The 26,670-nt window shown below is 37.0% G+C and overlaps 1 protein-coding gene and 2 long non-coding RNA genes across 10 annotated transcripts; 1 reads left to right on the top strand and 2 right to left on the bottom strand.

The window, feature by feature from the left end:
- Positions 1-312: 312 nt before the first annotated feature.
- On the bottom strand, positions 313-4,218 carry LOC311094669. 4 transcript variants are annotated; one of them, XR_014608701.1, is made up of 5 exons: positions 2,985-3,015; positions 2,430-2,564; positions 1,649-1,688; positions 1,427-1,564; positions 313-1,219 (listed from the first exon to the last, which is right to left on the bottom strand). It is a non-coding gene; the product is annotated as an uncharacterized lncRNA (long non-coding RNA). The 4 variants fall into 4 exon arrangements; XR_014608699.1 differs by lacking the exons at positions 2,430-2,564; positions 2,985-3,015 and adding an exon at positions 3,739-4,210; XR_014608700.1 differs by lacking the exon at positions 2,430-2,564 and having other exon boundaries at positions 2,985-3,057.
- A 4,594-nt stretch (positions 4,219-8,812) lies between these two features.
- On the bottom strand, positions 8,813-10,627 carry LOC311094668. Its single transcript, XR_014608697.1, has 3 exons — positions 10,480-10,627; positions 9,541-9,696; positions 8,813-9,411 (listed from the first exon to the last, which is right to left on the bottom strand). It is a non-coding gene; the product is annotated as an uncharacterized lncRNA (long non-coding RNA).
- Positions 10,628-10,938: 311 nt separating this feature from the next.
- Positions 10,939-25,867, top strand: cabp2b (calcium binding protein 2b). 5 transcript variants are annotated; one of them, XM_084132616.1, is made up of 8 exons: positions 10,939-11,053; positions 16,899-17,050; positions 18,527-18,769; positions 24,460-24,490; positions 24,583-24,714; positions 25,067-25,176; positions 25,261-25,408; positions 25,530-25,867. In XM_084132616.1, the coding sequence occupies exons 1-8, from the start codon at positions 10,954-10,956 to the stop codon at positions 25,553-25,555; spliced, it is 942 nt and encodes a 313-aa protein (XP_083988742.1). In that variant the 5' UTR covers positions 10,939-10,953; the 3' UTR covers positions 25,556-25,867. The 5 variants fall into 5 exon arrangements, with proteins under 5 accessions (XP_083988742.1, XP_083988746.1, XP_083988743.1 ...); XM_084132620.1 differs by lacking the exons at positions 10,939-11,053; positions 16,899-17,050 and adding an exon at positions 15,147-15,315; XM_084132617.1 differs by lacking the exons at positions 10,939-11,053; positions 16,899-17,050; positions 18,527-18,769 and adding exons at positions 20,716-22,836; positions 23,053-23,247.
- The last annotated feature ends 803 nt before the right edge of the window (positions 25,868-26,670 follow it).

Genomic DNA, 26,670 nt, shown 5'->3' with positions numbered 1-26,670 from the left:
CAATAAGTACAGTTAGATACTTTTACATATGAAAAAGGGACATACAAAAATACACGAATACATTTTAATAAAGAATTAAACATTCAGAATTTTTATATCAAACTCTTATAATGACACATTCCTAAGTAATTCAAGTAATTAGCTATTATTTAAAAAAAGAAAAGAAATGTAATGAGCTATAAGTTCACCGCAACTTATTCAACATCCTAAAGATTAATTATTGTAGTTAGAAGATATTTCTGTAAAATGTACTTTGGCGCGCATGCGCACAGCAGCGCTCGTCCAACGTGGTTTAGCAGCAAAATGGAAATATTTGCACGACTTTCCCACATTTACAGATGGAGAATATACCTGAGAAATGTAAGTTTTGCACTGAGGAAAAAAAAAAACATGTCTCAAACGCATAAAACACAATATGATGTTTGCTGTGGTGGATCGACACTAGATTATCCACACTAGATAAACCTGGATCAAACAGGCCTCAGGCCTAACGTTAGATCTCTAACGTAAAATATACTTTTGGTTATTTGGCACTTAATGAAGTAGAATAAAAGTTGGAATCAATAGAAATATGCTACTTCCACAAGCCTTCAATGTAAATAGTGAAACTACATGAATGCAGAAAAACAAAATAAAAACGTAGGCTACTGACAAGCAATACCATTTTTATGTACATATCATAAAGCAAGTCATTATTGGTCATGTAGCCTACATTACCATGTTTTTTCTTTCTTTCTGTGCCATATTATTTAAATGGCATGTGTTCAAAATGAAGTGAGTAAAGTGCACATCCATCTTAGAGCAGCGTTGATTTAAGTGCCATCAGTATTAAACTTGACCAAAGAGAGATGGTCGTGGTGGAACAACTTGATGTGGGACGGACAGTCATTGGATTGACTTTAGGTGTAACACGTTTTATAATAACAGGACACGTTCCCCTGTTTCCTGCTTTGTCCACAACAGAAACCTCCACATCTTCAAGGCAGCAGATCATAGAATAATGCAAAATGGTTGCATTGTAGCCATTTTCATCTTGACCATCATATTGACTACCATTGCTAAAACTTGAACCAGAGCTAACAATGTGGACATTATCGATTCCTGAACCAGCTCCATCTGACATGATGTAAGTCACTTCGATGATCGTATTTCCACATGTTAAAAGACAGTCTGAATTCTCTTTTACCACACGGCACACTGGTGGAGTAACATCTGTTAACTAAAAAGGAAAGAAATGTTTTTAAATAGCATGGCAACTTTATGTGTAATTTAAAAAAGCAAAACTATAATCTATTAGCAGTAACTAGAAAGAGTTGAGATGCACATTTTACAGCAGTTCACAGTAGCCTTGAATATGATTCATATTTTTCAGATGTATGGAGAAGGTAATCAGCATGCATCAGCACAGATCAAATGAGGCACTTACAACATCTCTTCTTTCTCTCGCTACATCTTTCATTACTTCGTTCTCACTGATGACATCATGGTGTGGAAAAGCTTGTGACCATCCAATCAGCATTAGGAGAAAGACTAGCGACTTTGCCATCTGATCCATTCTAAACAACTGTGGAGAGGTATCTTTTTAAATTGATTAAAGTTTAGATTACATTCCACATTGGCTATAATATGTTCATTAAAATTTACGTGCCATAAATTTGTTGCAGGCCCAGCTGACGGATTACTGTAACCTGTAAAACAGGATAAAATGATAAGAACGGGAGAGTCGTGTCTGCTCTTTTACAGCTCCTCTGCAGATATATTTATTTAATGCACAATAAGTCAATTTTAGCACAACAGTTGCTTTTAAAGCATTAATTAACATTATTTTGTCTGTCTCATTACATCACTTTGTCACCAACATCAAAATAAATCACTTTTTGACACTCTTTTAACTCAGATCATTTCTTGACTTTACCTTCTTAACATTTAACTTTTATTTATGTGTATATATATATATATATATATATATATATATATATATATATATATATATATATACATATACATATATATATGTAACCCTCTTCGTCTGTGTGCTCCCCCAAATGTCTCTGCGTTGTGTTTGGATGATGGTTGAATGAGGAGGACACAAATATCGTTGTCGTCACAGCAGTGAAGCTCATAGATATCATATATAAAGGCTAGATGTCTCGTGCGCGCTGCTGGCCAATGGAGATCGACGTCCGCACACGACGGCCATCTTGCCACAGTGGACTCGCTCACTCGTTTAATGGTGCATATACTTTTAAATAACCATAACTTGCTCAATTGTAGTTATGACACTGCATACATATGAATAATTATAACATACATGTTCAAGCATTCGGAATTATAGCCACGTTAATAACGTTTGTAAGAAACCAAACCGTTTGTAAATCCGTCAATATTTCAGCGAGATATGAGGATTTGTGTGCATGCTGATCACTCACCTAATGCACAGCTTCACTGTGACAAGATGCCCGCCCCGAACGGTGATGCCGGAAGTGACTGCGCCATAAGACATCTAGCGTTTATATATGATATCTATGGTGAAGCTTATTTATTGGGCTCTTCTGCATCAGCCACTTTTCACAAGGTAAATAGAACTGTTAGTTACTAATATCAAAAATAAAAATGCATACAATATCACAAAACGAAACAATACAGTTCTAGCTGCAGTTATATTAAACCTTCAATAACAGGGGTTCTCAAAGACTGGAAAAATAACTTTCCACATATGACAATTAATGTTTAATGTCACATGCATCCAAAATACAAAGACTATAACCCAAAATACTCAGATAAATGTTAAACACAATACAATATACAGAAAAATATACTCCATCACATGGAAGGTAAAACTATCAGAAATACAAAACCATCCGTCGCAAATAACTGTGCACATATGTTAGTTAACATCTTTAACAGCAATATATTTATTCAAATAACATGGATGGCCAATATAATTAAAGAAATGTAATAGATGTAACAGAGAACATCTTAACTTTTCACAACAACAGCTCCACCTATGTGAAGAAGGGCTCACTCACACAGTGAAACACTCATAGAACACAGCGCCCCCCTAAGGCTGGGAGAAACATTACATCTTCCCTACATATATATATATATATATATATATATATATATATATATATCATATTTTATAAACAATGCTACCAATATTCATTAACACAATGATATTAAGTAAGAATTTACTTCATATGAACTCTGAAAGTGTGTATTCAAAAAGGCACTTGCTCCTTAAAACCATTGTGCAACACAATTCACTCTTTTACCTCCATAGGAATGGATTATTGATGGATACACAGAAATTGTGGCTTTCTATGCTTCTCTCAGTGCCTGGACACGTGACTGGAAAGCGCGCCAAATGCGATCACAGAGTGAGCTTCAAAGATACACTTAACGCTACCTATTAACTCATTAACATGAGTAAACAAACTTATTATGACTCAGACACTATACAAAACTATCGTTAAGATATAATGACCACTGGAGCATACTTATCTTTGAGCATACATCAAGACAAACAAAACGTCATCAACTAAAACACATTTAACACTTTACATTCACCAAACATGGTAATAGTGCGATCACTGTCCTATCGTTAAAGTTTTCTCTTTTGAATGTCCATATTTTTACCTGTAAAACAGGATAAAATGATAAGAACGCTGAAATATTTCGCTGAAAATAGCTGACTAAAACCACTCAATGTAAAGCACCTGTCTGTTTTTTACTTACTGTTTTAAATGACAAATCATCAACGTAGAATAAGATTATTCACCTCAGTTTAGGTCCCCGTCCTTTCTGAATTTGTTTGCTGAGATGTGTCAATCCTTTATATATAGGCTACTAAACCCTCAGACACACCTAAGCCCTCTCACACAGAGGTTTACATTCATAACCAATCAGTGGAAGATGTTTAAGAATTTGCAAAATATGCTGTGAATGTTTAACCTGTTCAGACAAGTCCCTGGTGCTTTTGTCATGCCAATCTGTGTAGGATTATTAGTGGAAGCAAATATGAGTTGTTCCTAAGAAATATATATTATTATGGGGATATATAGGGATTGTCAAAGTTTTTTTTTTTTTTTTTTCGTCATCTACTGAATTTTTTCGTCAACGATACCAGGGACACCGAAACACCGGGGAACATGAAATTTGGTGGGCATGTAGCCCCACTAGACTTTTACGGAAAAATTTCGTTTGGTCCCCGGGGGCCACTCCCCCCCCGCGCTGGGCCCCCCCAAACCCAAAAAATGCAGTTTTTCCTAAATAACTACCTGAACCGTGGCACCGAGGATGAAGAAATTTTTATGGTATGTTGGTCTACTAGACTTTTACAGAAAAATTTCGTTTGGTCCCCGGGGGCCACTCCCCCCCCGCGCTGGGCCCCCCGTGAATTTTTCGTCAATGATACCAGGGACACCGAAACACCGGGGAACATGAAATTTGGTGGGCATGTAGCCCCACTAGACTTTTACGGAAAAATTTCATTTGGTCCCCGGGGGCCACTCCCCCCCCCCGCGCTGGGCCCCCCGTGAATTTTTCGTCAACGATACCAGGGACACCGAAACACCGGAGAACATGACATTTGGTGGGCATGTAGCCCCACTAGACTTTTACGGAAAAATTTCGTTTGGTCCCCGGGGGCCACTTCCCCCCCCGCGCTGGGGCCCCCGTGAATTTTTCGTCAACGATACCAGGGACACCGAAACACCGGGGAACATGAAATTTGGTGGGCATGTAGCCCCACTAGACTTTTACGGAAAAATTTCGTTTGGTCCCCGGGGGCCACTCCCCCCCCCCGCGCTGGGCCCCCCGTGAATTTTTCGTCAACGATACCAGGGACACCGAAACACCGGGGAACATGACATTTGGTGGGCATGTAGCCCCACTAGACTTTTACGGAAAAATTTCGTTTGGTCCCCGGGGGCCACTCCCCCCCCGCGCTGGGCCCCCCCAAACCCAAAAAATGCAGTTTTTCCTAAATAACTACCTGAACCGTGGCACCGAGGATGAAGAAATTTTTATGGTATGTTGGTCTACTAGACTTTTACAGAAAAATTTCGTTTGGTCCCCGGGGGCCACTCCCCCCCCCGCGTTGGGCCCCCCGTGAATTTTTCGTCAACGATACCAGGGACACCGAAACACCGGGGAACATGAAATTTGGTGGGCATGTAGCCCCACTAGACTTTTACGGAAAAATTTCGTTTGGTCCCTGGGGGCCACTCCCCCCCCCCCGCGCTGGGCCCCCCGTGAATTTTTCGTCAACGATACCAGGGACACCGAAACACCGGGGAACATGACATTTGGTGGGCATGTAGCCCCACTAGACTTTTACGGAAAAATTTCGTTTGGTCCCCGGGGGCCACTTCCCCCCCCGCGCTGGGGCCCCCGTGAATTTTTCGTCAACGATACCAGGGACACCGAAACACCGGGGAACATGAAATTTGGTGGGCATGTAGCCCCACTAGACTTTTACGGAAAAATTTCGTTTGGTCCCTGGGGGCCACTCCCCCCCCGCGCTGGGCCCCCTGTGAATTTTTCGTCAACGATACCAGGGACACCGAAACACCGGGGAACATGAAATTTGGTGGGCATGTAGCCCCACTAGACTTTTACGGAAAAATTTCGTTTGGTCCCCGGGGGCCACTCCCCCCCGCGCGCTGGGCCCCCCGTGAATTTTTCGTCAACGATACCAGGGACACCGAAACACCGGGGAACATGAAATTTGGTGGGCATGTAGCCCCACTAGACTTTTACGGAAAAATTTCGTTTGGTCCCCGGGGGCCACTCCCCCCCCGCGCTGGGCCCCCCCAAACCCAAAAAATGCAGTTTTTCCTAAATAACTACCTGAACCGTGGCACCGAGGATGAAGAAATTTGCAAAGTATGTTGGTCTTAAGGGCCCACATCAACCTAGCCCATAATCGATTGTCAAAGTTTTTTAGTTTTTTTTTCCCGTCAATCTACTGAATTTTCCGTCAACGATACCAGGGACACCGAAACACCGGGGAACATGAAATTTGGTGGGCATGTAGCCCCACTAGACTTTTACGGAAAAATTTCGTTTGGTCCCCGGAGGCCACTCCCCCCCCGCGCTGGGCCCCCCGTGAATTTTTCGTCAACGATACCAGGGACACCGAAACACCGGGGAACATGAAATTTGGTGGGCATGTAGCCCCACTAGACTTTTACGGAAAAATTTCGTTTGGTCCCCGGGGGCCACTCCCCCCCCCGCGCTGGGCCCCCCGTGAATTTTTCGTCAACGATACCAGGGACACCGAAACACCGGGGAACATGAAATTTGGTGGGCATGTAGCCCCACTAGACTTTTACGGAAAAATTTCGTTTGGTCCCAGGGGGCCACTCCCCCCCCGCGCTGGGCCCCCCCAAACCCAAAAAATGCAGTTTTTCCTAAATAACTACTTGAACCGTGGAACCGAGGATGAAGACATTTTTATGGTATGTTGGTCTTAAGGGCCCACATCAACCTAGCCCATAATCACTCATTTGTGATTTGCGCCCCTCCCATAAAAAATTAAAATGCAATATTATTCTGCTTTAATCGCCCCTATCTTCAGTGGAGATGTTCAGAACTGCACCATATTTCATGTGTATGATTAACTTGACATCCTCTGGGGGTATGCTAAGTTTCGTAGAATTTCATCCATGGGGGGGTATAAAATAAATTCATTTATGTGCACATTTAGTGACTGTACACTCATCGGCCTGTAGATGGTGCTGTTGAGCGAAGGGTTGCTGGTTTAGGATGATACTGTCACACACACACATGCAGGAATACAAACAAACGCAAGCATGCACACACACTGACATCCACAGGCACAGACACACACCCATACACACACATACAAATCCACATGCACAGACACACACACACAAACACACACGCGCACACACATGTACGCACGCACACATACACGCACAGACACACACAGACACACACATACACAAACACACACACATACACACACACACACAGACAGACATGCACATACTACTACTTTTTTTAGGTATCAGCCATATACCCGATTTACCAATACCCAATGTGTTATGCTTGGGCAGTATACTAATGACGTGGGTGGGACATGTTTCATGCCATGTTAGATCACATCCTGAGAGTCTACGCTTTCAGAAAATATATAGTTTATATAGTTGAATCAGTTTTCTCTTCATGGTACAGACCAAAATGTATTATGTGTACACTTTCTTCACCTAAATCCATAAAATCCCATTAATTTCAATGGGACATTTACTTAAGTGTTCTACTAGGTACAGTGGGAATGAGTTTAATTTTGTTAACATTGTTTTTTTTAAATTCTGGGACCAGGGCTACAAGATAAAACCACTTTTTTGGGGAAAAAATGTTTTTTATTTCAGTAAAACACAACAAACCCATGCCAAAGTCAGATAACAGACTTTTACCATCAACAGGCACCTCAACCGTTTGGTAGAGGTTTGTATAAATTGAATGGGAGGGTCCTTTGAAAAAAAAAAACACAGATTTTTCATACTTAGTATGTATAAGTATAAGTATATATACTATTTTGATCCCGTGAGGGAAATTTGGTCTCTGCATTTATCCCAATCCGTGAATTAGTGAAACACACTCAGCACACAGTGAACACACAGTGAGGTGAAGCACACACTAATCTCGGCGCAGTGAGCTGCCTGCAACAACAGCGGCGCTCGGGGAGCAGTGAGGGGTTAGGTGCCTTGCTCAAGGGCACTTCAGTCGCTTTTTACTGTTAACCACTGTTATGGATGTGACGTTTTCACATTATGGATGTTAAGTGTCTAAACTAATGACTTTTGATATAAAACTTAAATAGTAATGGCAAATAATTACAAAACTCTAAATTATCCATGATCCACAGGAATACTCCAGACAGTCTTTTAAAATATACAACTTATATACATAAACACGCAATACAGCCAAATTGCTCCACGTCATTTATTTTTGTGGAAAGCCAGTGCAGGCCTGAGCGGCGGTCATATTTTGTACCGCCATGCGGTACATCTAGTTTAAGAAATATTATCTAATATCACAGAACTAAACTAAATACATTAGGACCTAATACATAATATCCCTAAAGTTAAGTATTGCTGGTGTTTAGGTTCTGTTACTAAATTTGAAGGGTTATATTTGGTAAAAAATACCACTTTAGTGCGATACTGCTACGATTGCAGTAATTTATTTGGTTCATTCCTTACCAAACTCTCTAGCTCTTCAGACCGATCATGTCAAAACGGACAGATAAATTGTTCAATTTTGCCAAAAAAAACACATGGCAAAGGAAGGCTTGAGTCTTGACTGAACATGTTTAAGTTCACATGAATTGCTTGTAAATCTAATGTGTGTGATCCTGATTTAATTATATTTGTGGACCTTTATCAGAGCAGGGAGAACTAGGACCCCTTATAAACTAAAGATTATTTTAATGATTATTAACTTCTACAGTGTTTTATCATGTGATGCCTCATATATTAAACTTATGAACTATGTGTTGGTTCTAGGTAGCTATGGGTTTTACATGGTGTTGTAGTCCTATTATTCCTAACTGTGATGGCTATCATTCAGGTAGACCCCATGCCTCTCTCTCACACACAAGTTGGGATGGTCTTTTGAATAAGTTCCCCCACAGTGAGCACTGTAAATTATGCCTTTAATTGATAGAAATAAAGGCCTAAATATGTGACCAGTACTGTACATGTGCTTAAAGTAAAACATTATAAAGCACTTTATAAAGTACAACGAAAATTAGAATGAATATAAATACTGTACATACCACTACTTCCACAAGTTTGATTTTATTCTCGAAAGCTACAGCAACATAAATAGTGAAACTACATGATTGCAGTAAGATAAAGAATAAAAAAAGTGTTATACTGTCACAGTTTACTATACCATACAGCAAGTCATTGTCACATTTACATACAATGCACATCCATGTTAAAACAGTAAAGATTTTAGTGCCATCAGTATTAAACTTGACCAAAGAGAGATGGTTGTGGTGGAGCTACTGGATGTGGGTTTGACAGTCATCATTGGACTGATTGTGGTCACTGGGCGTTTTATATTAAAAGGGCACTTTGCCTTGTTCCCTGCCTTGTCCATCACACTAATCTCCACATCTTTGAAGCAACAGGAACCAATATATTTCACAATGGTTGCATTGTAGCCATTTTCATCTACAGTTGTATCAATGTAGATGAAAAAGGTATTGTTGAATTCACTAGAGTCAGTGGCAGAAAAAGAGGGGTGATCAATTCCTGAACCAGCACCATCTGACATGATGTAAGTCACTTCCCAGCTTGCATTTCGACATGACAAAGGACAGTCCAAACTCTCATTTACCACATGGCACACTGGTGGAGTCAAGTCTGTGACCTAAAAAGAAAATATAGCTGCATGATATTTCTTTCCATTAAACGCCAAATGTGTTTAACTTATACTGTAGCAGTAAAACTAATATTAGGGAATCAGCATACATCAGTACGGATGAAATGAGGCACTTACACTCAGTATAGCATCTTGTCTTTCTTTCTCTACCTTGTCAACATCTTTCATTGCTTTATCCTCAGTGGTGACATCATGGTATGGAAAGGCCTGTGACCATCCAATCAGCATGCAGAGAAAGACTAGCGACTTTGCAATCTGAACCATTCTGATCAACTGAAGAGATTTTAAGAATAGATTTAGATGAAAGTTTATGGTTATAAATAATGATACTGGCAAGAGTATTCATTTCCGTGAAGCCATTCTAAGGTTTCTCCTTGTGTTTTTCACGTACAGGCGACAACGTTGACGATCTCTGTTCACACGCATCCACAAAAACGACTAAAAATGCAGTGTTATGCCTGCCAGGCCAGTTGATGGTGATGTCACTTTGTAAAGGAACGCGTAATACGCATGCACATGACGTTACCGTTTCCACAAATTTGCGCTTTTGTTGTTTACACAGAGACGATAATCGTTTTCAAAAACTAGCACGTTGAAACCCGTTCTCAAAAGCTCAGGCCCCCACATCATTACTTCCGTTTGGAAGTTCCATTACCTTCGGTTCCATTACCGTTTTCGGGCCTCCACATGCAAATGAACAGCCAAAATGCATAAAAAGTTTTCCGTTTTTAGTGGAAAACGGTGTCATGTAAACGGCCCCTTAAGGCAATGTCTACATTAATCCAGATACATTTGAAAACTGTGTTTTCCTTTCAAAACGTTCCCCATTCACAAGCATTTTCAAGCGTTTTCCAAACGTTGCTCATACACACTGAAACATCTGAAAATGCTTAAATCACTGTACTGCACATGCGCAAAACATAATTAAAGTTCATGAGATGATACAGAGAGAGCAGAGCAGACATTAATATAAGCATTTATAGGCATGGAAACATATTACATGTTGTTCCAGCAATAAAAAGCCACCACAACGTTGCTTAATATGGAAATGCTTACCGTTATAAGCGATAAAATCTCAGTAATGATAAAAGTAGTGAAATCTAAGATTCTGCGCCTCAGTTTAGGTCCTTCTCTGTTCCTTCTCTGTTCCAAATTATTTTTGAGACATGTGTTTATAAGATTTCCTACACTCTCAGACACACCCAGGCATGTCAACATGACCCAATATATCGTCAGAGCCGGTCAGTGGAACGTGAGCTTGCACAAGAAGTGATTGTTAGGCTGCTTGGTCAATTATTAAAGTAGATATTGCTATTGTTCCTTTGAAATGAAGCATGGGAGCCGTGACAGGAAGTGAGGCATAACTAACTACATAAACAATCTTTTTACTCTGTCTTACATCACTTTCTTTATCTTGTGTATGCTTTGTATTGTATTTGTAACTTAATTTGCTTAACACAAAAGAAGATATTTTGAAGAATGTCAGAAACCAAACAGTTGATGGTATATTTTTCCATACTATGGAAGTCAATGGGGTCCATCAACTGTCTGGTTTCTAATATTCTTCAAAATATTTTCCTTTGTGTTCAGCAGAAGAAAGACATTCATACAGGTTTGAATCAACTTGAGGGTGAGTAAATGATGACAGAATTTTCATTTTTAAGTGGACTATTCTTTAAAAAGGGGCAATATGTAGAATTTAGAAACCCTTGTTATTAGCGCAAACTGCAGTCAGCAACTCCTTTCTCCTTACCTTACTTACCTAAAATGACAGCTGTGAGATAGCATCTGATTATAGCGATGTGCATATGTTTGTTCAAACTCGGCATTTCAATGGCATGTCGACAAATGAAGCAGCCTAATTAAAATTACAGATTGACATTATAGTACAGAATAGCTCTGATGACATTAGAGTCTCAGAATGGAAAAGATGCTCTCGGGAGAGTGCATAAACTTCACATCCTTTTGATTTTCAGTCCAGTCTGGCTTTCATAGACATCCTAAGAGGTCAGAGAAACTTATTTCGGACAGACTTCTGAGGCAGCGTAACGGTTTAATAATCTACAGCAAAATAAAGTGAGCTTTGGTGAGAACTAATCAAATATTTAATTTCTACAATAGTAATGTCTCGCTAGAAATGACATCAGAAGTAGAAATGGTCAGAAACATATTTACACACACATGGACCACCAAACGCAACTTTAAGACGACATCTTTATTCTTTAGCTCAACTGTCTCAGAAAGGATAGCACATGATTGTAGGATTTCAAAGGCAGCAAAGGATCCTATATGCTACCTTCAAAAATTGATCCGATGAAGGTATCTTAGGAGACAGGAAGTGAAGCTAACATCGTATTCGGACGGACCTTTATGTCTTCCTACTTGGAATGAGTCCTCCGAAGGCTTGACCATGCAGCCTTGACAGGAGGTTAGCTATTTGTTAATATATAAGAGTATATATAAAACTTGAGCAGAGAATGAATTCTCATCATAAAGCCTCAAAAAATCCTTTCACTGAAACATATTTCCTTTTGGTATTTTAAATGTCAAATAACTGGACTTTCTGAGATTTCCTAATTTTCCTGAAACTGTTTGTTTTCATCATTGTTTCTCAACACTTTGTCACTGTCTCAACCAGTACTTTCTTAATGGTTCAAAGTGTTTTATTATTTGCTATTACATTTTACCAATTAAGCAAGAGGCAGCCAAATTATCACACAATAAATTCGGACAAGGTGAATCAGGTCCCATGTGTAAAGTAAATCACATAGGTTAAATAATAAAGGGACATAATGGACTCTAACCTTTTTGTTTGTTAATAAATGGATTGGAGATATAGAGAGCTAGGCTATTTGTCTAACTTGATCACAGAGGAATTAAGATTGCAGTTCAAGCCTCCACACGGCAATAATTCACTTAAAAATGAAAATTCTGAAATTCATGATAGAATTAGGACGAGTAAATGATGACAATTTTAATTTTTAAGTTAACCTTTAAGTAACCTTTTACCTTTAACAAAAGACATAATAAAATGACATCATCAGTGATGCGTACAGTACAGCTATGTGGACATCTTGTGTTGCTTCCTTTGGCTTGTGTTGTGAAATCAAGGAAATTACGCAGTAATTGCAAATTGTGTGCAAATTCATTTGGTCCTCCAATATGGGGAGATAACTGAATATTAAGAAAGTCTGACATTTTTGTCATGTTTGCAACTCAACTTCTGACTTTTTGGTTATTCTGATAAAACAACTTGTAAGTTAAACATTTTGCATTAAATAAAAAACATACATATATATATTATTTTACTTTTTAGGTTTGGTGGTAGCCTAATGTAAAAGGGAAAGATGACAGTCAAATACTCTGCATCAGAGATTCAGTCTCAGTGTATCACATTTTAAACAAATTTTTTGCACTACTAACTGATGTCTAGTTGTGTTGTGTAAAATCTCTTTTTTCCGTTTTAGTGTGGGATTATCTGAACTGTAAAAAGAGAGATTATTAATTCAAAAAACAAGAAAGCATCTGAGCACGTTTACTGCTCTCAGTGGCGAATCATCAGGACAAGTGATCTTGAGAGAGTCAGACTGCACTCTGATGTTTAATTCATCTAAACGAGACAGTTCACCTGTCAAGCATGTCTGGGTCAAGATATAATCTCTGGCCTGAACATAACACAAAAGAGAATAATCCAATCAGTTGTCATTATTATTATTATTATTATTATTATTATTATTATTATTATACCATATCTTTAAGAAACGGCATATGGTGCTTTCCAAAAATAGGACACAATTAGACCTTAAAGGATGACAAAAAAATACAGTTAGAAATGGTTGGGTTTGTCCATATTTGACCCACACTGTTGACAACCCAGCATTTTTAAGAGTGAGAATAAAGAAATAAAGTTTCCATAAATTCTAAAGTGTCTTCATTTTAATTTTAAAACTTATTTTTCTTTGTAGCACGCAGACTTCTTTGGATGCATGAAATCTGTCAGACACTAATTTAAATTATTTTTAGAAATTAAAATGAATTAATAATTTTTAAAAAATAATTATGCAATATCAGTGCAACAGATTATTTTAAAGTTATAAAATTGTTTGATCATTTTATTTGTTTACTCAGAAAAAAATGTACAAAAGCTGTCACTAGGGTGGTACCTTTTCAAAAGGTACATATTTGTTCCTTTTAGGGACTAATATGTACACTTTACTTACTAATATGTACCTTTAAGGTATGCCAATATGCACCCTTTAGGTATAAAAGTGTACCTTTTAAAAAGGTACCACCCCAGTGACAGCTTTTGTGCATTTTCTTCTGAGAGCACAGTCAAGAAAGGTCAGGACCTCTGCAGTGAGATGGGCCAAAATATTTGTTTTCTGGGGGGATACAGACTTAATATCTTTGTACACTATTTGTGAAAAGTGCACGGTTGTTTTCTAAAAGAGAAATGGTATGTGGAAAAGGAATTAGATGATGAAACTTAATGGTGAATGTGATCTAAACCTGATCAAACAGATATAAAGCCTTATAATATTTATCAGTTATGTGGCATTTACTATGTATGACTGATCAATAAGCAATATATCCTTCTACATTACAAGATCTAATTTCTCTCTTTTCTTATTTATACCCACTTGCCCCTTTCCTTACCCTTTCCGTTTCTCTTTCTCCCTTAACCATCCCTCTCTCCTCCTACCTTTTCCCTAACATTTGATAGATTGCAATTAGATATCCTTGTAAAATCAGCAGGAGGAGTCGTTACTCAATCCTGCAGTTTACATTTCGGTTTTGTCGTCAGTCAATGGCATCCCCTCTTCTCCCCTCAGCCTGAGTTCACTGCGTCTGACGCACAAATACTCCCCTATTTTATCTCCTCTTTCATTTTCCGTTACTGAGCTTTCTCTTCTACTCTGACTGAGTGTAGCTCTTTATCCATAAATTATACATCAGGTGAAGGTGACAGACAGAGAGAAGCTTTCATGCTATAATCATTAAATCTACTTAAATATGAAGGGTTAGATAAGCTGAGCATGAGTCGAGGTGTTAGGAGATACATTTAAATGCACTGATCAAATCTGGAAAGATTAACAATGCTAAACACAAATGTGGGCATATATATATGCCCCTTATAGCTGTCTACAAGAAATCTGTGAGATATAGCCTATATATATATATATATATATAAAGGTTTTTGCAAAAGAAAGCTTTTGCAACATAATAAATGTCTATACTGTCACTTTTGATCAATTTAATGCATCCTTGCTGAATAAAATTATTCATTTCATTCATTTCTTTCCAAAAAAAAAAAAAAAAACTCTTACTAACCCCAAACTTTTGAACGGTAGTGATAATCTTTTGAACGGTAGACAAAATCTTTCTATTTCAGATAAATGCTGTTCTTTTGAACTTTCTATTCATCAAATAATCCTGAAAAAAATAATCCTGTTTTAAACTGATGATAATAATAATAAATGTTTCTTGAGCATCAAATCATATTACAATGTTTTCTGAAGGATCATGTGACACTGAAGACTGGAGTAATGATGCTGAAAATTCAGCTTTGATCACAGGAATAAATTACATTTTAAATTATATTCAAATAGAAAACAGTTATTTTAAATTGTACAAATATTTCACAATATTACTGTTTTTGCTGTATGTTGGATCAAATAACTAAATAAAGCCTTGGTGAGCAGAAGAGACTTTTTTTAAAACATTAAAAAATCTTACCGTTCTAATCAGTTTGGCCACCACATAATCTCAAATGAATTGCATTTCAGGAATCAAGTAAACCTCAGAAAAGGGCTCAGGTTGTTCTGTCTGAAAGGGCCTAAACAGTTGGAACATGCTGACACCGTCCACGCTGCGGAGAGCGAAGATGAATATGTAAATATGCGCTGCTTAGTTTTATTTTTATAATCTTATTTTCATAAATTACGAAATAAAAAAAGTGTCTCACCTCAGAAAAATGCACTTCCCTGACATAGACGATATGCTTTTTATAGTTATCGCTCTCGCCCAATCCATATATCTTTTGACTTGGTGAAAAGAAACAAATTTTATCTTAAAGAAAATTTCAGACTGACATTTTAATTACACTTTTTATGCAAATTCTGGTCATCAGAACACAAAAAGAATTATAATTTGATAATGATGTTGCAGTTAGTCTAACGTTGCCAGTCATCAAATAACCAATAACCCTTACGAAATTAACCATGGATTAAAAAAACATAGTTATTGTAGTTAAACCATGGTAACCACAAATTAGCAATGGTTTTGCTACACTAACCATAGTTTCATCATGGTAGGCTATTTGTAGTTGGCTAAAATTAGGTTATACAAATGCTAATCAATCCGCCAAAAACCATGGTGACTCCACTTTTACTATAGCCTAATAAAACATGGTTAATTTTCGTATATTGATCTAATTTCAAATGCTGTATTAAACCAATTTCAGAGCTCTGTATAGGTCATATAGGTTATTTTATGGTTGCAAAATAATAACCTAAAAATAATAATTAGGGAACGTTCTGTATAAGTTACTTAAAAGTCCTTGCCACATCTCTCCAGTAACAGAATCCAGTAAGAGAATCATAAGAAATAGAGGTTGATTGCTGTGGCATCAGATAAGAACATATCCCGGTTTAGATAACAGGATGATGGAGATCACTGCACAAACGCTCATGGTTTATAGTTGATGTTTGTTCTAGACTAATAATATTAAAATAATATAAAATAAATTATTTTATTGTAAAAAAAATTAAAACATTAGAAAACAAAATCTGGCAGAAAGCGCTATAAAAACTAATTTCAAATAAATAAATGACTAAATAAATAAAAAAACAAGCAGAAAACAGTGTGTATAGAGTGAGGTTATGTGTGTGAGATTTCATATAAACCTTTGTTTTTTGATCTACTAACACAGAAACCCCTTATTTTACCAATCCAATTTGTTTTTTGTTTTTTAATCTACTAACACAGAAACCCCTTATCTTACCAATCCAATGCACTTTAGAATGCAGCCTAGAGCTCAGACCGAAAAGGGCAAATGAAAGATAAGGAGAAGAGAGAGGTATCGGATGGATAGAGTGTCACCTTCAGAATGTTAGAAGGCCAAAAAGCAGACACGGTATCCTTCAGTCTTTTCTTTGCCCTGTTGGATAAAACACACCTGGGCAGAGAGAAGGATGACAAACTGTGGACTTCTACAGAGGAACAGATGACCGAGTCAGATGGAGAGAGACATATAGGCATCAGTAGAATGAAAGATGTGGCAAAGCAGAAAGAGGTTTAAATTAATTTCTTTAGATTTTTGAAAAGAAAATTACCACATTTATCCAGCCTTCCTAATTCAGCTTGAGTTACTGAATACAGTTCTGAGAAATTCACAGGAGAGTAACAGTTGCAATTGCAGAGGGAACCTGTGACAGGCCCATATTGGGAGGGGTAAAACAGGTGTTGTCTTACAGAGAGAGAGAGAGAGAGAGAGAAAGAAGAGAAAAAGAAAGAGAGAGAGCGTGCCATTGTTGCAAGGATGTTCATGATTATTCGAGAGGGATCAGCAGGAGGGGCAGGTAATACCGCCGGCATGAGCGCTCCACCGGTAAAAACAGCGAAACAGGTACAGTCATACATGTGTGTGCTTGTATTATATGAACTATAATTTTTTGGGGGATTCCCAGAGAGTGATTTTTGTCTTTAAAATATTCTGCTCTGAATAAAATCAGCTTAAAGGTAAATAGTAATTTTTGCAATGTTAAAATACCTTGTTTTAGTCCAGCTCACAGCTTACAGACAACTGAACAACAGATTGATTTCCATATAAAGCGTAACTCTTTGGCACTATAAAAACATTTCTCTGTTTGTTTGAGCTAAGCCTGGCATAGCAACATTGGCACAATCAATGACATAAGTTTTGGGGCGGGGCTATCTATTTGACCGACCAATGGCAGATGGATGGATTGTTCAGTAAACCTGTTAAAAAAACCTGTCTTTTTTTCCTGCTATTCTGTTTGCTGCATTTTAAGGTTGAATTTAAGCTGGGGACACACGTAACCATTGTAAGGCCGATTATGAATGTTATTTGATACTTACGGGTTGGGGGTTTGCATTTATTTGCAATGGACCACTTGCACTGAACTTCGTGACGCACTTCCGTTTGGAAATATAACATTTGACTTATTTCCGGTTATGTTTACTTTCAATGTACTGTGGTCAATGAGTTGAACAAACAACACCTAAAATAATGAGTGTCTGCAATAAGAATAAAATTTGGAAAATGTTATTGACTGGAGAAGGGATATTCTGATGTTTAGTGTGTGCAAGAATGTTCCAAACTCATCGGAATAAAGTTTTAATCCAAACCAAGCCAATCTGAGCCGGCTGTTAAAAATACGCCATTATTTCACCACAGGGTGTCAGTGTTCGTCTAAACTAGTGACCGCGACGCTGAAGTGTATGAGAGATGAATAACATCAGTACGAACCATGAACATTTATTTATTTGGATTCAATATTTGAATCATTTTGTGTCATTTTTCAATGTCAATCTTTTTTCTATTTACATGTTTATGCCCAAAATGCTTAATTAATATTCAAAGTAGTAGACTGTCATTCATTCTCTTCTACACTGTGTTTGTTATTGATTAGCCTAGCCTATTTATCATCGTTACAGGCACCTTGCGAGCATTTATTCATTCAACTATTTTAAAAGACTGGAATAATGCACACAAGCGATCATTTTTATTAGTCAAATTCATTTAAAAATATGAACTCAAACAGGTATAAAATATAAGTAAGAGAAAAACACTGTTAATGAGAAGACTAGCATATACTAATGCAGGTTATTGGATACATATATTTAGCCTATTTATTATTCAGAATGCACAGTTGGAAAGAAAATATATTTATAGGAACATTTCAGCAGGCTCAAGATAATTAATACAGAGACAGCCTTGTTTTCATCCCTGTCTAAAATTAAATATGGTGCTACCCTGCCTGTGTAGCTTATAATTGCAATTATCTTTAAAATGAGTCCCCAGTTGCTGATTAATCATCAGCTTAGTTTAGGATGTTTGACCTCCTGTGCCTTCTTACAGGTCCAGGCCGCAATCAAGAAGAAGGTGGAGAAACAGAGGAAGCAAGTTGAAATGGGTGTGGTGGAGGTATTCAACAGCAATGCAAAACCTAAAATGGGACCACGAAAGAATCAGCCCATCCTTCCTCCCAGCAGAGGTGGAGATGGTGAGGAGGAATCTGAAGAGGAGCCCGCCGAGACTGAGGAATCGAAGGAGAAGGTGGAACTCGACCTCGTACCTATCGTTGAGTCTGTGTTTGGCCCAGTAAGACTGCACAATAGCACCCCCTGCGGGCCACCATTCATATCCCATACACACATTGCCATGTCATACCCTTCTACCTACAGCAGTCTTTCAGTGGCCCACTACTACCTTAATTCTGCTAAATAAATGAATACATTTTTTGTGAAGTATAAATATCATCACGTTATCTAAGAAGTTTAACTGATTTTATTTTAGTAAAAATGTTAGGCTATTTAAAATAAATGATTCATCCTGACTAACTGACTATAGGTTAGTAGATTTAATGGTAGAAATAGGGTTTATATAGCGAATCATATAAGAAATAAAATGCACGTCAAAGCATCAGTTTAATGGTAGTTTCTTGGTAAACTTTTTAAGTAAATCTAGATCTAGAAATCTAGATTATCCAATATGTCCTATTCACCTTTATCCACTCGACCTGACCCTTTAATACCTATATTTAATTTTATTTCAGCTTTTACTTTTAGTTACGATAATAACCCTGTTCAATATTTTTTACTTGACTAAATTTAATTTAATTTAGATGCTACCACATGAAACATTTTTTAAATTTGAAGATGGATGATGTTTCTATTCTGGGAAGGTATACTTGTGTCCCAAAGTGACTTATAGGTGAGCAGATAGGTGGTTAGGTGACTGTAGGGCATGAGACGACAGGTTAAGGAGCTGTCCTAACAAGCACGTCTGTCCCCTCATGGTTCATCCGCTCATGACCTGGTCTTAGCCTTGTAGTGTTGCATTCCCACACTATAGGATAACCTTGCGTCCAGTGGTAATCACTTGATATCGAGCTTGAATCACCAGCGGTGAGCACACTAGAAACCCAATCTTGCCCACTCACCTTTCTGGAAGAGGGATCATTGTTTGTTATTGTCATTATTATTTAATTGGCTTGGAGACATAGATAGCTACAAACTCATTTAGGATGATCCATTTAGTGAGTCATTGCCTAAGCTGAATTTAATAAACATCTTTTCTTGCTTTTGTTCAGTCAAAAGTACTGAAAAAAATGAACTATTGCAGGTTATGTTGGTATTTACTATTTTGTAGCTTACATTTGCAAAGTAATTTTCATTAGAGCATTCTCTGAAACTCTATCCATTAGTTTAAGTCACCTGAGAATTGGTATTGTTAGATAAAAGGATTAACACACATAGGTTGACCAGTCTGACATCTGATTATCTTTAAGTCAATAAATAAAGCAGAGGATCTGAACAGGATACGTAAGTAACTCTCCACTTAAATGGGAGGGTAGGCAAAAGAGAGTGTTTTATTTCTGAAAATCCATTTAATAATAAATTAAACCCCTGCTACACATATGGCATTTTTCAAAAACAAGGAACTCAATCTACCGAGAGGTGGATAACAAGGTTTTTTCTTTTTCCATCTCAGGCCAATTGAACTGTTTCGGCATATAACAGTGTTTTTATAACCATGGATTTTAATGAATTCTGTATATTAGTGCAGCTTTAAAGATAAAAAAAAAGCGGCTTTCAAACTTTTTGATGCCAAGGACCCCCAAATAAGTAGTAATTGTTACTTTAAAAAAGTAAGTAATTATTTACTATTACTTAAAAAATAATTATGTTTAGGGACCCAGTTTCTAAAACATAAAAGCATCTTTAGATTTTCACATGTAAAGATCCATTTATAATCTGTGAGGGGTAAATGTGTTATAAAGACAACATAATTTTTGCTAGAATAATTAATTTACATTTATATTGTTACTGTACTGAAGCAAATAACAAAACATTTATTTTACATACTAAACATTTATTTATTTGAATTAAGTTGACTATATGCCTTTTCTACCTTTTATTAGATTAATGTTAGATGCAGAAAAACATTTTCATCTTAATTTAGATTAAAATTATTTGGAATTATTTTTTAAAATGATAATGCAATTGTTTTTTTAGTGATTGTTTTACAATACATATTGTTCCAAAGTAGTGTTTTTTAATATTTGCGTTAAACATATTTGATCATTATTTTAAGTTAACAGCCCTCAAAAACATTTTGTAATATCATTTCTTTCTAATTTTTCGCAGACCTCCAGCACCTCCTTGTGGCCACTTTAAGATCCTTGTTATAAAACAACCACTCCTTGTATATGTGCATCTGTGTGTATTGCTTTTTGTCAACTCTGATAGAAAAAAAAAAAAACCACACTGATTATAGCAGCATAACCTAAAAGGATTTCCTGTCATGTTTCTCTGTCAATACACACTGAGAACACTAGGCCTATATGATTGCTATTACTCATGCAGTTTGCATGTACAGCAGCTGGTGAACTCAAACACATCTGGGACTCAATAGTCCCACAATGCTCAGCTGCTCATAGAGTGACCTCGTTTGACTTGGCTCTAATCTGTTGGCTCAAACATGCAGACTCAAACAAATTCTTCCTCATGCACACACCATACATGCGTCATGATGGTTTTTATCATACACTATTATACAATAAAGTGTAGCATTTATCTACATTTGCTGATCTTTTCTTTTAAACAACAATGTTGGCACAGAAACACAGTTTCTGCTTTCACAGTTTCAACGTGTATGCGTGAGTGGATTAGAGTAGATTATCATTCTGGCAGGCTGGTATACACAGGGCAATGTCACAGGCTTTTACTAAAATATGAGTACAGATTAAATAGTGGTTCTCTGTTCATCTGCCCAAAGGTGTGTTTTGATTAGACTGGGATTATCACATGCGCACACACACACACACACACACACACACACACACACACACACACACACACACACACACACACACACACACACACACACACACACACACACACACACACACACACACACACACACACACACACACACACACACAACTTTCAACCCGGTGTTAAAAAGACAATCATTCTAGCTTTTAACTTTTAATTTGACTCTTCATAGTAACGTTACAAACTAAGCACTCTTTCTTAGTGCTCTACCAATATGTTTTTTATATGGCTGATACTGATATCTAGTATTCATTTGGCTGATATAATAGCTGTGCAATCTGAGACCGCTAATGAAAATACTGCAAATTTTCATAGAAATGTGAACTCCATAGGTTTATGCAAAATCTGATGATCATGTTTTCTAGCATGATTTGAAATGATCCAAAATTAGTATCCTGTTCTTGAGTGGAAGAAGAACATTTGATATCTGTCTTTACAAAGGAGATCTCGTTCAATGCCGTACATTTTGTCTAGAAATAGTACAGAATATTAAATCTTTTTTCTTAATTTTATATAAGCCTACAAAGATTACAAATTTGAATCCCAGATTTTCAAAGTGGTCTCAGACTTCATAGCATATTGAATTTTTGAATGTAATAATTTAATGATGATTTAATGTTGAGCAATGCAGAAATTGAGAGAAATAAATGCACACTTATGTTGCACAATATGTAGGCTAAAACTCTACAATACGCTATACTAAAAAACTCTGTATGCAAAATAGCTGAATATCTCCTGGTTAATCAACCACTGCTCTTTCTAGCACTTATTTGTTTCTCTGTTTCTCAAATTTTCTTGTGCTCTCTGTACATCATCCCGTGGCTCTCCGTCTTTAATCTGAAATAGGGATTAAAAAAGCGTCTCATTTCTCACCCTCCCCTTACCTCCCTCTCCCGCTCGGCCTCTCTCTCTTTCAGCTTGCAAACGAAATCATTTCCATTGGACTGCAATCTGTGAGGAAAGTGAGTGGATAGGGAAGAGAGGAAAGAGACGGAGATTTTTTTAAACGAGATGTGAAAATGGCAAGAATAGGGAGAAGTATGCTATGAAACATTAGTGTTGTTTGTGGTTTGCTTTGACTGATAGTTATAAGAGAGGGTCTGAGATGAGAAAGAATACAAAGGTTTAAAGAGACTTTTTTTTTAGAGTAACTAAACAACATGGACTTTAAGTAGCTTAATATGGAAGCAGGCGAGTGTTATATTGTCATACCGCTCGATAAATTAATTATATAAAAAGAACAGAAGAGGTGAGGTAGGAAACATCTTCACTGAGGATTAAGGCATGGGAAACTGCACCAAACCATCCATGAAAAACAAAATGAAGAAGGTAAGAGAAACCTATTGAAAGGTCAGGGCTTGTGTATCGGGGAATTGTGTTTCTGTTTTGAATGTAATATTGAAGTGAGACTTTTATAATCTAGATATTTTGTTATCAGTATTTTAATACCATCATAATACTTGAGTAGTTTAAAGACATGTCAAACAGATTGGTTAAACTGTGCTTAATTAGATTGTCTCTAGTAAAATTTGGCCTCACCCTAAGGGTGTGGCTGAGGGTAAAGTGTCTGGGCCAGTGGCGCCAGGGCCCGGCCCACCCGGAGACGCTGACGGAGAAAACGAAGTAACTTCTGAGTTTAAGGAGCCTCTGAATGCACTGGTCCAAAACTGCACCATGCTACATAATATCGTCGGACCCGCATGCATCTTCCTAAGACAGGGCTTCGCAAAGTCACAGCTCGTATGTACTATGAAAAACTAAAAACATAGTGTCTCAGCATCTACATTCTCCACTTGCATTAATAGAAAATATCACATCATCGTCATTGTGAATCATCTGCTACATTTCACTCCCGTCCACTGGTTTGTTGTAAAAGATCATGCAGGGAATGGAAAGATAATTCATTTTAAAGTGGGAAATAAAGTGATGTTTGCAGGTTTGTTTCATTTTCCTGTTAAAGCTTATTTGTTCAGCAGCCATCAAAAGTTGTCCAAATCTATCGCTCAATAGTTTGAGATCAGTAAGATTTTTTTTTAATGTTTTTGAAAGAAGTCATTTATTCTCACCCTGCAAGGCTGCATTTATTTGATCATTTATTTTGATTCAGTAAAAACCGTAATATTGTGAAATATTATTACAATTTAAAATAACTGTTTTCTATTTTAATATATTTTAAAATGTAGTTTATTCCTGCGATTCCATTACTCATAGTCTTCAGTGTCAACAGTCGTGCTGCTTAATTTTTTAATGGAATATGTCATAATTTTTTCAGGATTCTTTGATGAATGGAAAGTTCAAAAGATCCGAATTCATTTATTTGAAAGATTTTTTTTTTTTTTACAATATACATGTTTACTGTAACTTTTAAACAATTAATGCATTGCTGAATAAAAATATTATATACTGTCTGACTTTGATTAAAAAAAATATCGTCTCTGGTTGAGATGAATGACAATGGATTTTTAACAATGCTTTTTTTATTAAACAGTCACTGTGAGGATATGATATTCAGTGAAATGATTCTGCGCTGTATTTGCGGCATATGCAATCCACTGGTTTATGCGTACACGTGTGTAGCCTACTATATGATATTGGGTATTATAGTAAATGGAAAAGAGAATCATCTATGGGATTTTCTCATATGGCACTCTGTTTAACCTAATCCACTCTCTATGCTTTGCGTGTTTCTCTGGGCCCTCCTCAAGTTAAACCCCCCAAATCTCCTTATCTTTTAGCTGGTGCCAGGCAACTTTCACTGTGTAATCTATTGACTACCCATGTCACTACATTATTACACATTGGAACCAATCCTCAAACCCGCATTTTGTCCCAGTTTCTCATTTTCACATACCTACCCATGTGTTTTGTCTGAGTCGTTTTGATGATTCAGGGAGAGAGAGACATGTCTTCAAGTGCATCAGTGTTTAACGTCTTTGCCTCTTGATTTAACAGGACAGGGAACTGCGGCCAGAAGAGATCGAAGGTATTCACAGAAACCACACGCCTCACCCAAGAGTCAGACTGGTAAACACCCTGTTCGTGCATTTCAACATCTCTTTCCTTGTATTTATGCAGAACTAAGAGAAGCCTTTAAGGAGTTTGATAGGAACAAAGGATACATCAACTGCAGGGACCTGGGCGAATGCATGCGGACGATGGGATACATGCCGACAGAGATGGAACTCATTGAACTGAGTCAACAGATTAGTGAGTGACGTCACTGAGTTATGATCTGTGGCAAAATGCGCATGCAGATATTATGGTACTGTATTATAGTCCAAAAGTCTGAGACCATACTTTTTTTTTTTTTTTTTTTTTTTTATTAAATTAAACTTTTCAGTCTTTTGATTTAAGTTGTTTTATTGATTATTAAATGTAATAATAAAATGTAAACATTTTGTAATAATTTATAGAAAAAATAAATTAATTCTGTAATTTTTAAGGATAAAATGTCATTTAAAATAATATTTTATTTAACATGTATTCAACATTTTGTATTAATTTACAGAAGAATAAAAAGTTGAAAAAATAAAGTCATACATTCTCTGTATTTTTTAAGGTGGGGGTAAAATCGACTTTGAGGACTTTGTGGAGCTCATGGGCCCCAAAATGCTAGCAGAGACAGCAGACATGATCGGAGTCAAGGAGCTGAGAGATGCCTTTAAAGAGGTACACACACTCACTCACTTACACACACACCACTGTGTTGACTGTAGCCATCAGTGGCCTTATCAGCATTTTACCGGTGTGCAGTTTGACTCCAATGGTGATGGGCAAATCAGCATCACAGAACTGAGAGAAGCCATGAAAAAGCTGATGGGAGAACATCTGAAACCCAGTGATATTGACGATATCCTTCGTGATGCCGACCTCAACGGGGACGGACTGGTTGATTTTGAAGGTGAGAGAATGATGGACAAATGAGGACGACTAATACTCGCATTTCTTAACATTTTCAGTTTACCTCACTGAATATACTGTATTTCTGATTTCTTTTTGTTTTTCCTCACTCAACCTTCCAGAGTTTGTGAGGATGATGTCACGTTGACGGAAGCCGCACAGAAATTTTACACACTTTATTTTCATCATAAGTCACTACGAGGGACGCATGGTGCAGCTATCTGAATGTTTTTCAATAGGCCTCAAGAGATCAAATTTGTAAAAAGGATTTTTTTTATTTTAAGTAAGCATTATTAAGCAGTGTCTCATTTCAGTATGGTAGCCTAATGTTGTAATTCTACTGTTTGGTATTTTCAGAGATATATTTGTCTGATTTTACGAGTGTATTGAATTTCAATAGTGTGCTTATTTTTTTTTTTTTTTTTTTAAATAAAATAATTTGATTACAGTGGTTTGATAATTACCTGTTCACGTCTCTTCTCTTTGTCTTAGCTAGCTATGGAACAGACTGTGATTTTAACACATTCACCCAGAATGAGAACAGTGCCACCTACAGGTCATGAGATCTGAAAAAAAGTTCTCATTACTTTTGAACAGTTTCTCAGAAAATTGTCTATGGATTCCTTGTGTCTTGCCAAATCCGAGGATTTTGCCAGGATCGGACGAACCATCAGTCTAATTTTGTCAGAAATTGCAATATCTTTTAAATGATTTAACATATTGGCACAAAATTAGGTATAGGGATCATCATCAGCATGTCCTGAAGGGACAATTGCATGTACATCAGTGAGTAACTCAATGTGTTATGCCACAGGCCCTGAACATTTTACGTCATGGGTTCAAATCCAGTGTCTCACATACCCAGACCGCAAGAGGTACTGTGGCCTGAAATGGTGCACTTTTTTTCAATTTATTTTTTATGTTCCAGACATTTCTGAGAATTATCTCATCTGAATACAAAACGCAGTGCGTTTATGTACAAATTCTTCATTTTGAGTTGATTCTCACTTGAACTATGGAACTTCGGCATCTGTGTGAAAAAGTTGTGTGCTATGTTTTTACAATTTGATTACTTAAATATGTTTTTATTCATTCTGTGTTCATTTTCATCTAAACTTCTGTTCATTTTGAGTTCATTTATACCTGTAGGCTACTTCTGAACCGCAAGACCATCTGGGGACTTTTGGCATACATGCGCTATTTAACATAAGCTACTATTATTTTAAATAATTATTAAAATTCTTCAAAAATCATGATGTAACA

This window comes from Abramis brama (genome assembly GCF_963993115.1).
Source record: "Abramis brama genome assembly, chromosome: 13".
NCBI classification, from domain to species: domain Eukaryota; kingdom Metazoa; phylum Chordata; class Actinopteri; order Cypriniformes; family Leuciscidae; genus Abramis; species Abramis brama.
Note: the sequence above shows the minus strand (reverse complement) of the source record. Positions and strands in the feature narration are given on the sequence as shown.

Excerpts from the sequence above, each read along its gene's own strand:
- cabp2b (XM_084132616.1), top strand. The coding sequence starts at position 10,954 with ATGGGGTCCATCAACTGTCTGGTTTCTAATATTCTTCAAAATATTTTC. Across the intron at positions 24,491-24,582 it reads GCGGCCAGAAGAGATCGAAG|AACTAAGAGAAGCCTTTAAG; the intron begins GTATTCACAGAA and ends GTATTTATGCAG. Across the intron at positions 25,177-25,260 it reads TGAGAGATGCCTTTAAAGAG|TTTGACTCCAATGGTGATGG; the intron begins GTACACACACTC and ends ACCGGTGTGCAG.